The following is an 11,473-nucleotide window of genomic DNA, read 5'->3' as shown; positions in this document are numbered from 1 at the left end:
GTTTCTGTTAGACAGTTTGGAAAGATCTACATTATTATGCCATCATATGATATTGTGAAATTTTCTTCAAATCTGCTGATTTTTTTCTGGCACTCTAAGCCAAAATTGTGTTTTTACACTTTCGCAAACGTTTTTATACATTAAACAAACACGAATAAAATGTGTTATGTAATTTTTTTAAATGTGGGAGTTGTTGGTTGATAGTTTTTTTTTTAACTGCAGGACAAAGATAGCTAACAAGCTAGTTTCCATGTTGTTGTTTTTTTGCTAAACTAGTTTAACCTTGCGCTCCACGACTGTAACATTTGCTAACCTCTTTCCTGACTTTAATATTTTAACTTGACAGACTTTAATGACACTCTATTTTTTTTTATATACTTGAAGCAGTTTAGGAACAAAGCCTTTATGAAAGATTAAGCAAGGGCTTTATTTTGAAGGGTAAAGCAGGAAGCTGACTCGTGTTTTCGGTGTTTTGACAGCAGCAGCAGCGGGCTGCAGCATGCCCGGTCAGTGAATCACATGTCTGCACCGTCCCCGTTATCCGCTGGTATAAATACAAGCAGCAGAGAGACCTGGGCAGCTTCAGACGGTCTGGAGTCTCAGGAAACAAACAGAGGTGAGTCAGAGATGTTTTTATCTTTTGTTATGACGAGAGTTTGCAGCTGAAAGATGCTCCCAGAAAACTGTCTCTAATGCAACCTGATGTCTGTTGTTGTTAAGATAAATTAGAAAATAAAAGTGCAAAACAGTAGCTGCGGTTTTATAGGATTTTTTTCTTCCATGAATTGTCAGATTATAAATATTTGTCGAGTTTCTATTATAAAATAATGTTACCTTGAGTTGTTTTTCCTCACGTTAAAGTGCTGACTGTGGTGAATGTTTGTATTGCCTACTCATGGGTGTGACCTCCATTTCTGGATGAAAACAACTGGATTAGGGAGGATGACATCATATTGGGATGAATTACTTTAATACACTGTAAACACACCCAGCAGTAATATAAGCTGGACAGCTTGTGTTGTCTTTGTTTGTGTGTTCTGACATGAAGCGTGTTTAAAAGGTATTTAAACTCAACCTATTATTATTATTATTGTTATGAATAACTTGTTTAATAATGAACTGTATGCATAAATAAGTAATGAAGAAAGTATAGCCTACATGCAGGATGGAATATAAGGGGAGCATTTAAACATCATTCACTTATTGTAATAATCCTCCAGATTTGCATACGCTGCTGAAAAGCTGGAACTGACCTTAATATTTTCATAACATATGACAAGTGAATCCTATGAGTGCAAAAATCCCCAAACACTCAGAATGAGGCCATATGCACCGGTGGCCCATTTATTTCAAATGTAGCTCCGATGATCCAGATTGGATTGTTCTTTCTTATTTTAGATCTGGGAAACACGTTTTTTTTCTGCAGGTTCAGGCTTCTCACGAGGAGGAGCAGCAACTTCCCTCGCAGTTATTAGCTCATCTAAAAATAATACCAAAAAGGATACTGACGAGAGCAACAACGGACTGTTATACTAAAGAAACACATGGATGAGACTTTACTGAGCCCTTAATAGAAACCTCACATGCTACAACAGTACAGCTGTGAGTTGAGAAAACAGAATTTAGGATAAAGTAAAGTGAACTGAAATGATATGAAAGTGGTGAAAACTTGTGCAAAGAAATCAAATCAAGCAATCAGCATTCAATCAGCAGTGATTATTCACTATTATGTAACACTGTAAAGTATATGGGTTTAAGTTACTATAATAAGAATAACATTTCCTACTGGTACATATTAAAATATAGCTTCAACTTGTGTTTATTGCCATTGTTGATGAATTGTGTCTGATTTACATGAAACACAAAGAAAGCTGGAAATGATTCACATTTGGAACCTCTATGAAAGTTGGAGGCTTTACACATTTAGTTTAAATAAAAAGATTATTAATGAACAACGAGCTTCTTACTGTACTGGATAGGGTCATACGTAACATATTGTGTCACATAACGACGGTAGGAAATATAGACTGGCATGAATTGGAAGAGAATAATACTTTAATATAATGTAAAAAAAATACAAAAAATTGAACTTCAGACACATAATACTTGTGCTACTTATGTAGAAATATTTCACAGTGATGTGTCTGTTTCAGCTGAACTGCTTGTTTTGGATGTGGACTCAATAAAAAAAATCCCAAACAGAGCATCTGGTGCCGATGTGATCCCCCTCAGAAACCTTTCTTCTGTAAAATGTACAGATGTTTTTCTTGTATTTCACTTCATAAAGATAAAAATCTAACTTAAGTGGACGGACGTGGAGGCGACATCTGGACGGGAGGACGGGAGGGTCAGATTGCATTCTTTAAGTTGTGTAACCAGGATCCCTGCAGATTCAGTTCTGCAAATAACATAGTAAATGATTCCTCCCCTGTCGCCTTCTTTTCCTTTGGTTCGTTTAACTTTCTCAGTATTCCTCTCTCTCCGGCCCTGCCTGTGTTTTCTCTGCTTTTTTTTTCATCATTATTTCCTCTCTCTGCACGTCAATGTTTACTCCTTCTGCTTTTTCGCCCCGTTAAAAAAAGCTTCTTGATTCCCTGTTGACAAACCTTCCAGGAAGTTGCATGCTGTAATTAAGTAAATGCTTCGTTGTAAACTGAGTAATGACCTTGTTGTGTAAGCGTCTGCAATTTGCTGCAGTGTAGGTGTTTAACTGGTGAGCTCATACAGAGACCAGAAAGTGGGACAGACATTTTTTTTTTCTTCCCCCAGGTGGGCGTCCACAGTCCTGCTGGTTCTTTCAGAGAGACGGTGACATTTTGTTCTGAAGAGAAGATTAAAGAGACATCCAGAGAGTTTCTTTAACATTCTTTAAACTTAAGAGTTGCTACTAGCTTTATCACAAGAAGGGAAGAAAACACAACGAGCATTTTTGCAGATAAATGGACCAATAATCAGTAAAAGCAACAAAATCTAGATTTAGAGGTGGCTGATAGGGTTAGGTAAGTTCTAGTATCCAATAAATTAGGTTCCTGTTTAAACCATAGATTGTATAAAAAACATGGACGTAGTCCCGGTGACATCAATCATCGGTGTCTGATGAGGTGTTTTGACGCCCATTGGTGGTGGTCGCTGTATTGAAAATGCTGTCTCCATGCAACGTTCAATCGGTCTAGAAAATGGCAAGAAGGTGGGTCTACACCGCACCCACCTGTCAGTCAACCTCGACTCATGCAAATGTATTCAAATCTACTCAAAACTCTTGGCCTTCATAAATCAAAATAATTTCTATCTGACTGTAAATAATTCCTGCTGTAAAAATGGGCATTTGAAGATGGGTTCGATTGGGGATTTCTTGGCTTTTGGAGCCAGCCTCAAGTGGACAGTCGAGGGACTGCAGTTGTTTTGCAAGCGGTCCCCACCCCTAGACTCCACCTCAACCAGGCTGCTTGGAAATCCGTCTTAAGTGGGAGGGGAGCCAGGCCCATCTGCCCGAGCAAATATAACACAAGCTTGCAGTTTCATCTGTTTCCCAGGCTACATTTGCAAGGTGTTTGTCTTCAAACATGGCCTTCAAACTTAGTGTTGGCCCAAGCTATAAAGCCAGCCCGCTGTATTAGATCTCACTAACACTGTATTACCTACAGACAGGTTACAAAATCCAGAATGGTGGAGGCAGCAGATCCATGCCTGTGGTTTGGGAGTTTTAAGAGTCACATACTGAATGTCTGCAATTGATGTTGATATGCTTTCTAATCAGGTCTGCATTCCTGTATGCCATATGATAAGGGTTGTATTTTCTTTTTTCCCCAACTTGGCTTTTTATAGCTAGCAAAAGTGCTTTAAAAAATATATAATTTCTTTGTTTTACAATTACAGTTTAGAGTACAAAAGGGAGGATTATCTGTGGCTGCAGAAATAATCAACAGTGAGAGAGATTTGCACGGCCTGGGAAAAGCTCCATGACTGTCCATCCGTCTGCTGCTGACTGTCTCTTTCTGTCTTTACCGTCTGAGTCAGTGTGAAGGAAGACAATCAAGGGTTACAGTCGCTCTCTGTAAAAGCTAACATTGTCATTGTGGGCAGCTGACCAGGCACACACCAGTAGGTTGTTAACAGAAAGAGGCTGTTTGTTCTCTTTCATTGAAAGGCACAGTTTGGTCAAAGTCACATGAAAAATAAAGACGTGAGGTCAGCTTGAAGGGAAGGTCCTTGCTGGTGTTTGGTGAACGACACGGGGTAGGAAGGAAACGATGCATTCAGCAGGCATGACTCTGAATTATTTATCAGTATTGATCCATGCAGTTATTTTTATGTAATGCTGTGTAAGGGTGGAAAACTGCTGCGCAAGCCTGGTCATTTTTTTACTGCGTAGCTCTCCATCTGTTTTTTTTTTTTTTTTAAAGAGCCTCTATCGCCCTCCAGTGGACAAAAAGCGTCACTACAACAACAGAACAGAACAGAAGGAGGGCAAAACTGAACCTTTTTAAAAATGCAGGACTGATGTGTTTTTAATTCTTCTACTTCTTCTTCTCCAGGATTTTTTGTCATCTTTGCCTGCTGGCCCCCGTGGACGTCAGAGAGGATGTTAATGATGATGATGATGATGAGGAAGAAGGGGTCCAAGGGCCTCGCCTTGTTCGCACTTCTTGTGGCCTCGGCCAACTGCGTCCTTCCTCCAACCAAGGACGACCTTACCCGTAAGTTTCACTGAAGAACACTTTAAAGGGTCTCTTCACACAAATAATAAAATAAACCATTTGATTTTGTATTCTTCACTTTGTTATTAGTTTATTAGATAACTGGACGAGACTATACAGTTACCACTACATCTTTTTTTTTGTTATTTTGGGGAGGTTTTTGCCTTTATTGGATAGGACAGAAGAAGAGGGACAGTTGGAAGGAGAGAGAGTAGGGGATGACATGCAGCAAAGGTCCGAGGTCGGATTCCAACCCACAGCCGCTGCAACGAGGATTACAGCCTCTGTACATGGGGCGCTCAACATAACATTTAAATATGTTATTTTGGTTACTTCATTCATGCTTCAATGAAAAGGACAAACACTGAATTCAGTGTTTCTGTATTTTTTTCTCATAAAAACCTTTTTTATTTGAATAAAATGAATAACCAAATAAAGAGTTTTAAAAAAATCCAAGTTATATTTGGGAATTGCCTCGGTCGTCTGTAGCCTAGTGGTTAGTGAGCGCACCATGTGCAGAAGCTGTAGTCTGCCAAGTGGACGGCCCAGGTTTGAATCCGACCTGTTGCTCCTTTCCTGCACGTCACTTCCCACTCTCTCTCTCTTCCTGAATTCTGACTCTGTCCACTGTCCTGTCTCTCAATAAAGGCTCAAAAAGACAAAAAGAAACCTTTAAAAATTGTGCTGGGGAAATGAGATCAGATGAGCGAAAAAGTGTAGGACTAAAGAACCTTTTACAAGAAGTTACACCTGCAGAAAACTTGTGATGAACGTGTTTTTGCAGAGATTTCCCTTCTGGCCGAGGAGTACCTGGGGAAACAGATCGAAAACGCTGTCAACGGAGTGAAGGAGATGAAGACTGTGATGCAGAAATCTTCTGAGGCGCACAAGAGGTTTTTGGATGCCCTGAAGAAGACCAAGGAGCAGAAAGAGGTCAAAACATGTCATCAAACTTTTCACACAGAATGAGACCGAATTTTTGAAAATATATTGATTAATGGATTCAAATGTCTCTTCATAAATACAATTTCAGTTATGATTTACCGGAACACATAATGGCTTGATTAGTGCCAATACATTTTCTCATCATATTGATGTTACAAGACAAGATCTTCATCCACAAAACAAAAAGAGCAGCAGGATGTTATCAGGTAGAAACTCGGTGAATGTGACTGATTGAACAGCTGTAGAAAGAAGGTTCTTTAAATTCATTCAAAGCAGTCGTCAAACAAACAACATAAAAACATTTATCAATCCAACAGTGATGTCTGTCCCTGCAGGAGGCGATGCTCACAGCTCAGGAGATGGAGACCAAGCTGGAGCAGGAGGAGGAGGTGTGCAACGAGACCATGAAGGCTCTGTGGGAGGAGTGTAAGCCCTGTCTGAAGAACACCTGCGTCAAATACTACTCCAGATCATGCAGCAGCGGATCAGGACTGGTGGGACGTCAGGTTAGACCATCACATTCATACACATATATATACTCGTCCTAGATAAAGTGTGGGGCTTTCATGCCTTCGCTCTCTTATGAACTCACTCGAGGGCGGCGGTGGTGGTTGAGGGACGAGGCAGTCCGATGGTGGAGGCTCGGCGTCAGGGCGGTCGGGTGGTAGTAGTTTAAATGTTGAAGGTTTTGATTCATTCTCCTCCTCCTGTCTGCAGCTGGAGGAGGTGCTGAACAGAACGTCTCCCTTCTCCATCTGGATCAACGGGGAGAAGATCGACGTCCTGGAGAGGGAGGGACAACGACAGAGCAAAGAGTTCAAGAACCTGGAGGACAAATACACGGAGATGGCTGATGGAGTGAACAACATATTTACAGACAGCATGAAGGTACAGTCAGAAACACTGGACACAGAGACTCTTATTGACTTAAATTACAGGACACAATTAAGAGTGATAAACATAACAGCTAAAGGATCTGAAACACAGTCAACCATCTTTCAAACTGTGACAACACTTTTAGAATAAGGAATAGACTAAATCCTTTAAAGTGGGTCACAGGTATTATAGTTCAGTGTCTGTTTTGTTCTCAGGTTGCTGATCACGTGCACTACAGCCCTCCCGTGTTCTTCCTGGGGCCGTTCACCCGCCACAGCAGAAGCATTCGCTCTCTGTTCCGCGACCCTTTCCACGGCTTCCATGATCTGTTCTCGCCCATGATGGGCATGGGCAAGAACTTCTTCAGCTCCATGGGCTCCATGATGGACTTCGACACAGACATGACTCCTAATGAGGGTACACATCACATGACATACTCTACTCCCATGAGCAGTGAAGATGTCTTTAAAATTAAACTAAAAAACTATCTGTTGCAGTTTATCAGATCTCTTTCCTGCTCATTGATTTAAAAATAATATCTGAAAATAACAAACATTTACATTTTATTTTTACCTGAAGAAGAAGACAAATTGACTTTAAAAATGATTTGTAAAAAGTCCTCAAAGTAACTAAATCAAGTTTTGAAAACTGCTTAAATAGATCAGCGTTCTGAGGCGAGATGTCTGTTCTCTTTATGGACTGTATCAGCGATGATTAAAGTTTGACATGTCGGACTAGTATGATTTTCTTAGTAAGACATGTGAAAGAACAAAAAGAGAGAAAACCGGCCTCCGCGAAATCTAATGTTGGGCTTAATTTGACTGCATCAAAATGTTGTCAAAGCACCGCCGTCACACCCAGGGCCCAGATAAAATGTGCACATGCTGAGTGAGAAAGCATGGCTCGATTACGTAGAATAATTATTTCTACTAACTGTGAGAAATTCAAACTTAGTGCCATCAGATTAGTGAGCGTCCCTGAAGGGTTTTCAGTCAGTTTTAAGACATGCATGTCAACTTTGTTTAGGAGGTTGTTAAGTGGAAAAAAAAAAAAAAAAACCCTAGTGTTTGTTTCTGGACACAGACGGCGATCTGAACGAAGACGTGGTCATCACCAAACCTTTTGGTAACGGACAGATGACCTGCAGAGAGATCCGCCGCAACTCAGCCGGCTGCATCAGGTTCAGAGACGAGTGTGAGAAATGCAAAGAGATCCAACATGTGGGTAAGTGTGCGGCATTATTCTAAGATCAGGAGGAGACATGAGTGAAACATCTGTCTCTTTAGCTGCCAAAATAAAACAAATAAAACGTCTTCATCTTTACATCATTGACGCTCACTCTAACCTCACACTCTCTAATGGTCGCCCTCGTCCCCCACAGACTGCTCCGGTAAGAGACCTCTGGAGGGGCCGCTGAAAGAGGAGCTGGAGGCGGCGCTGGCCATGACCGAGCGTTTCACTCAGCAGTACAATAACCTTCTGAAGAGGTTCGAGGAGCAGATGTTCAACACCTCCTCCATCGTGGATCTCCTCAACAGACAGTTCGGCTGGGTGTCGTCTCTGGCAAACAACACCAAGGACGACATCTTCAAGGTTCAGACGGTATGTCGACCCGCTCGCTGCCCTGCTGCTACGACTTCACTGAGGCGCTGCATCCATTCTTTATCTGCGCTTACTGGTGACGCTTTTTAGACTGGTACAGAACATGATGGAGACATAATCTTAAAGCTGCAGTATGCAACATGTTTTTATTTAAGTTTGCTTGAATACATTTTTATCATTGCATGTCACTAACATTATTACATTAAAATGGAATTTAACAGATATTTATTGCCATTGGTAGAAGCAACGACAGAGAGCGAAAGAAATAATAACAACAGAAATGTTTCATTCATGTGTGTCTGATCTGTGTCTGTCACTGCTCTTCTTTGTACTTAGTTTTTAAAAAACGTTCTGAATCAAATATCCAATCAGGGATAGATTGCATCTAACTAGCCAATCACAGCGACTCTGTGAGGAGAATGTTTGTGTGAAAAATATTGAAAACCTTAAATTAACAATCAAAAATTCCCCATGATAGTCTGGTTTTATGAGATAAGAAGTCTTTGTCGAGAGTTTGAAAGTCTAAAGAAAACAAGGAAAATACACGATTCAACTGATCTGTGCAAAAGTTTTATTACAAATAATTCAAAAAGCAAGGATGTGCAAAGAGGATGAGGTGTGTTGATCAGTAAATCAAAGTATCTGCTGACGGGTGAGTGGACGATGTGTCTGACAACAAGACGGCAGCGACTCTTCACAGGCCAGAAGGCCGTCATAATAAAAGAGTTAAAAACGAGATAAAATGTAAAAATGTTGAAATTAAATATAAAAAAAAAAAATCTAATTCAGAATTATAAGATTCAAAGTAATGCAAATAAAAAAAGATAAGTTAAAAATATTGAAATAGAAGGAAGAAGAATTTAATAACACAGAAAGACAACGTATGAGAGCATAGAGAATCATAATGATGATCTATTTTAAACTGAGGTAAAATTATAAATTATCAGACAATGTTAAAATTATGTTGAAAAAGTCATAATGATAAAAAAAATAATCTTGACATTTTGAGATTAAATGTAGAAAACTGAAGTTGAAAATAAGATCAAAAAAAGTCTTACAGAGATAACTTTAGCGCCTCTGTTCCTCAGGTGATCTCCAGGGACTCTGTCGAGAAGCCAGGTGAGACAGAGAAGCAGCCCGGAGAGACTCAGGTGTCCGTGCGGCTCTTTGACTCGCCACCCATGAACTTCAACGTGCCGGGCGACATCCCCTGGTCCGACCCCAAGTTCTCTGAGGTGGTAGCCCAGGAGGCTCTGGACCGCTACAAGGAAACCACCGTGTGAGTGTCGAGCAGAGAGTCATGCAGGAAATAAAGAGTAACACGAGAGGATTCATACCATTCTCATGTCTTTAAAGGAAGACTGTGTGACATTTTACACATAAATACATCAAGTAAATCCTCTGTAAATGTCTCTCTGAGTCATGACTGTGTACAATGAGTTAGAAGCTAAGTCCCGCCAGCTGTACTGTTGTCGAGCCGTGTTTACGTGGACGGGACGGCGCTGTGTATAAAGCTGTTCTAGTCATGGACTGGAGAAAAGAAGAATAACAAAGTCTCACTGCTCATTTGGATGTCACTTAAGGGTCACTTTGAGTTACTCTGTGTCAATTTATGTAAAATGTGAAGCTATGAGTTAACCAAAGTGTGCTAACATTAGCATGCTAACACAACAACGTGGGCGACAGGCAATAGCAACTCGAGCAATCGTCAATTTTGTCCGCCGCTTGTGCTTAATGGTGCTTAATTATGATGCGTTCTTATTCGTAACTCCTTGGTGCCGATGCGAGTGAAGAGGGGTTGGAGGTGTCCTGCTGGAGGAGAGCGGAGGCTTGGTGTCAGTCAGCAGTTTGTTTTGGTTTCATGCCGGTGCTCAAGGGCGACATCTACTGGAGTCGCACATTCCTCCTGTAGCTACTTTTAAAAGTGTCCACAGAGTTCACTACTCTCAGATCCTGAGGAAGACAGTTCTCCAACGTTCAGGTGCTGCAACCTTAACGGCACAGTCTCCTTTTTGTTTTAATTCTACTCCTGACCTGCAGTCCTCAATATTAACTCTTTAGACTTTGACCTCTGAGACGGGGGAACTGGATCAGACTTGGTAATGGATTCAAACACAAACACTCCCATGAAGGTACAGGATGTACTCTGGATCAAAAAGTTGCACATTCTTCCTTTAAAATTCTTCTGATCGCTCCGTCTTTAATTTGAGGGGGGGAAATGAACATGTACTTACTTTCTTAGGAGATAAATGACTAATGGACCGTGTTTTCTTTTTGTTTTCACAGTGTGGTCAAATAAAGTCCAGCTTGTGCCCTCCAACCTGCTGACAAGAGAATGTTCTGGAAACATCACCTAAATCCCACCTGGAAGACCCTCTTCTCTCCAAGTCCTGCTTTTGCAAACAACACGGTTTAACCTCAGAGATGTCGTGGTCACATTAGAGCTCTTTGTGCCGCTGTCCGAGAAGACTTTCACTAAATGTAGACAAAAGGCCTCCTCATGTTTAGACTGTAGAAGCTCTAACATCCAAACCTTGCAGGGCTTTCTTAAAACAAAGTTCCAAAGCACTCAAAACGAGTCACGCTTGACTTTTCCAATAAGAGCTAAAATGTTATGTGTCTGTCTCTGAAATTCTTTATTCAGCCGTGCTTACAGATTTGAGATGGAAAAGATATTTCCTCAAGAGTCTGCTTCAGTGACTTTTAACGACCTGAGCTGCCCTTCTGCAGATCTCTGATAGCGGCTATCGGAGTTGGTTGAAACGGTTGTTTGCTGGAGTTAAACGCACTGATTGTAGAGATTACAGTCGGGGAATAGGAAGTAGATTACGTCCACGATTGCTTTAAGCCGCTCTGTACAGCAAAGAAGCAATACGTAGAGTTGAAATAAAAACCTGCTCAAACCCACTCAAGTGTCTTTTATTCTTTTCAGTCAAACTTTTCTCATGAACCTGGGCTTCTTTTGACAGTGAACTTTATTTTAAGAGTGGTTAAAACCTTTGTGTAGTCTTGTAAATGGTAAATGGACTTGAGCTTGTATAGCTCTGTTCTCGTCTTCTGACTACTCAAAGCGCTTTTACACCTCAGGTCACACCTACACATTCACACTCATTGGCAGAATTAACTAATCTGTTCATACTCAATCATACACCGCTGACAAAGCAGCGGGAGAAATTCGAGGTTGAGTGTCTTGCCCAAGGGCACATCAGACATGTGGCTGCTGAAGCCGGGAATCGAACCCTCGACCTTCTGACTGAGAGGCTACCAACTGAGCCACAGCCACCCTGAAAACAAATAAAAAGACACAGACAGACAGCATCTAGACTACAACACACAAACACGCACAAAACTAC

At 40.9% G+C, this 11,473-nt stretch overlaps 1 protein-coding gene across 1 annotated transcript; it reads left to right on the top strand.

Moving 5' to 3' along the window:
• Positions 1 to 482: 482 nt before the first annotated feature.
• clu (clusterin) lies at positions 483 to 11,027 on the top strand. Its single transcript, XM_061051720.1, has 10 exons — positions 483 to 616; positions 4,536 to 4,697; positions 5,482 to 5,630; positions 5,978 to 6,148; positions 6,360 to 6,530; positions 6,734 to 6,935; positions 7,602 to 7,742; positions 7,900 to 8,120; positions 9,209 to 9,399; positions 10,407 to 11,027. Exons 1-10 carry the CDS (start codon positions 520 to 522, stop codon positions 10,417 to 10,419), a joined length of 1,518 nt encoding a protein of 505 aa, XP_060907703.1. The 5' UTR covers positions 483 to 519; the 3' UTR covers positions 10,420 to 11,027.
• The last annotated feature ends 446 nt before the right edge of the window (positions 11,028 to 11,473 follow it).

This window comes from Labrus mixtus, chromosome 12, assembly GCF_963584025.1.
Source record: "Labrus mixtus chromosome 12, fLabMix1.1, whole genome shotgun sequence".
NCBI lineage: Eukaryota > Metazoa > Chordata > Actinopteri > Labriformes > Labridae > Labrus > Labrus mixtus.
Note: the sequence above shows the minus strand (reverse complement) of the source record. Positions and strands in the feature narration are given on the sequence as shown.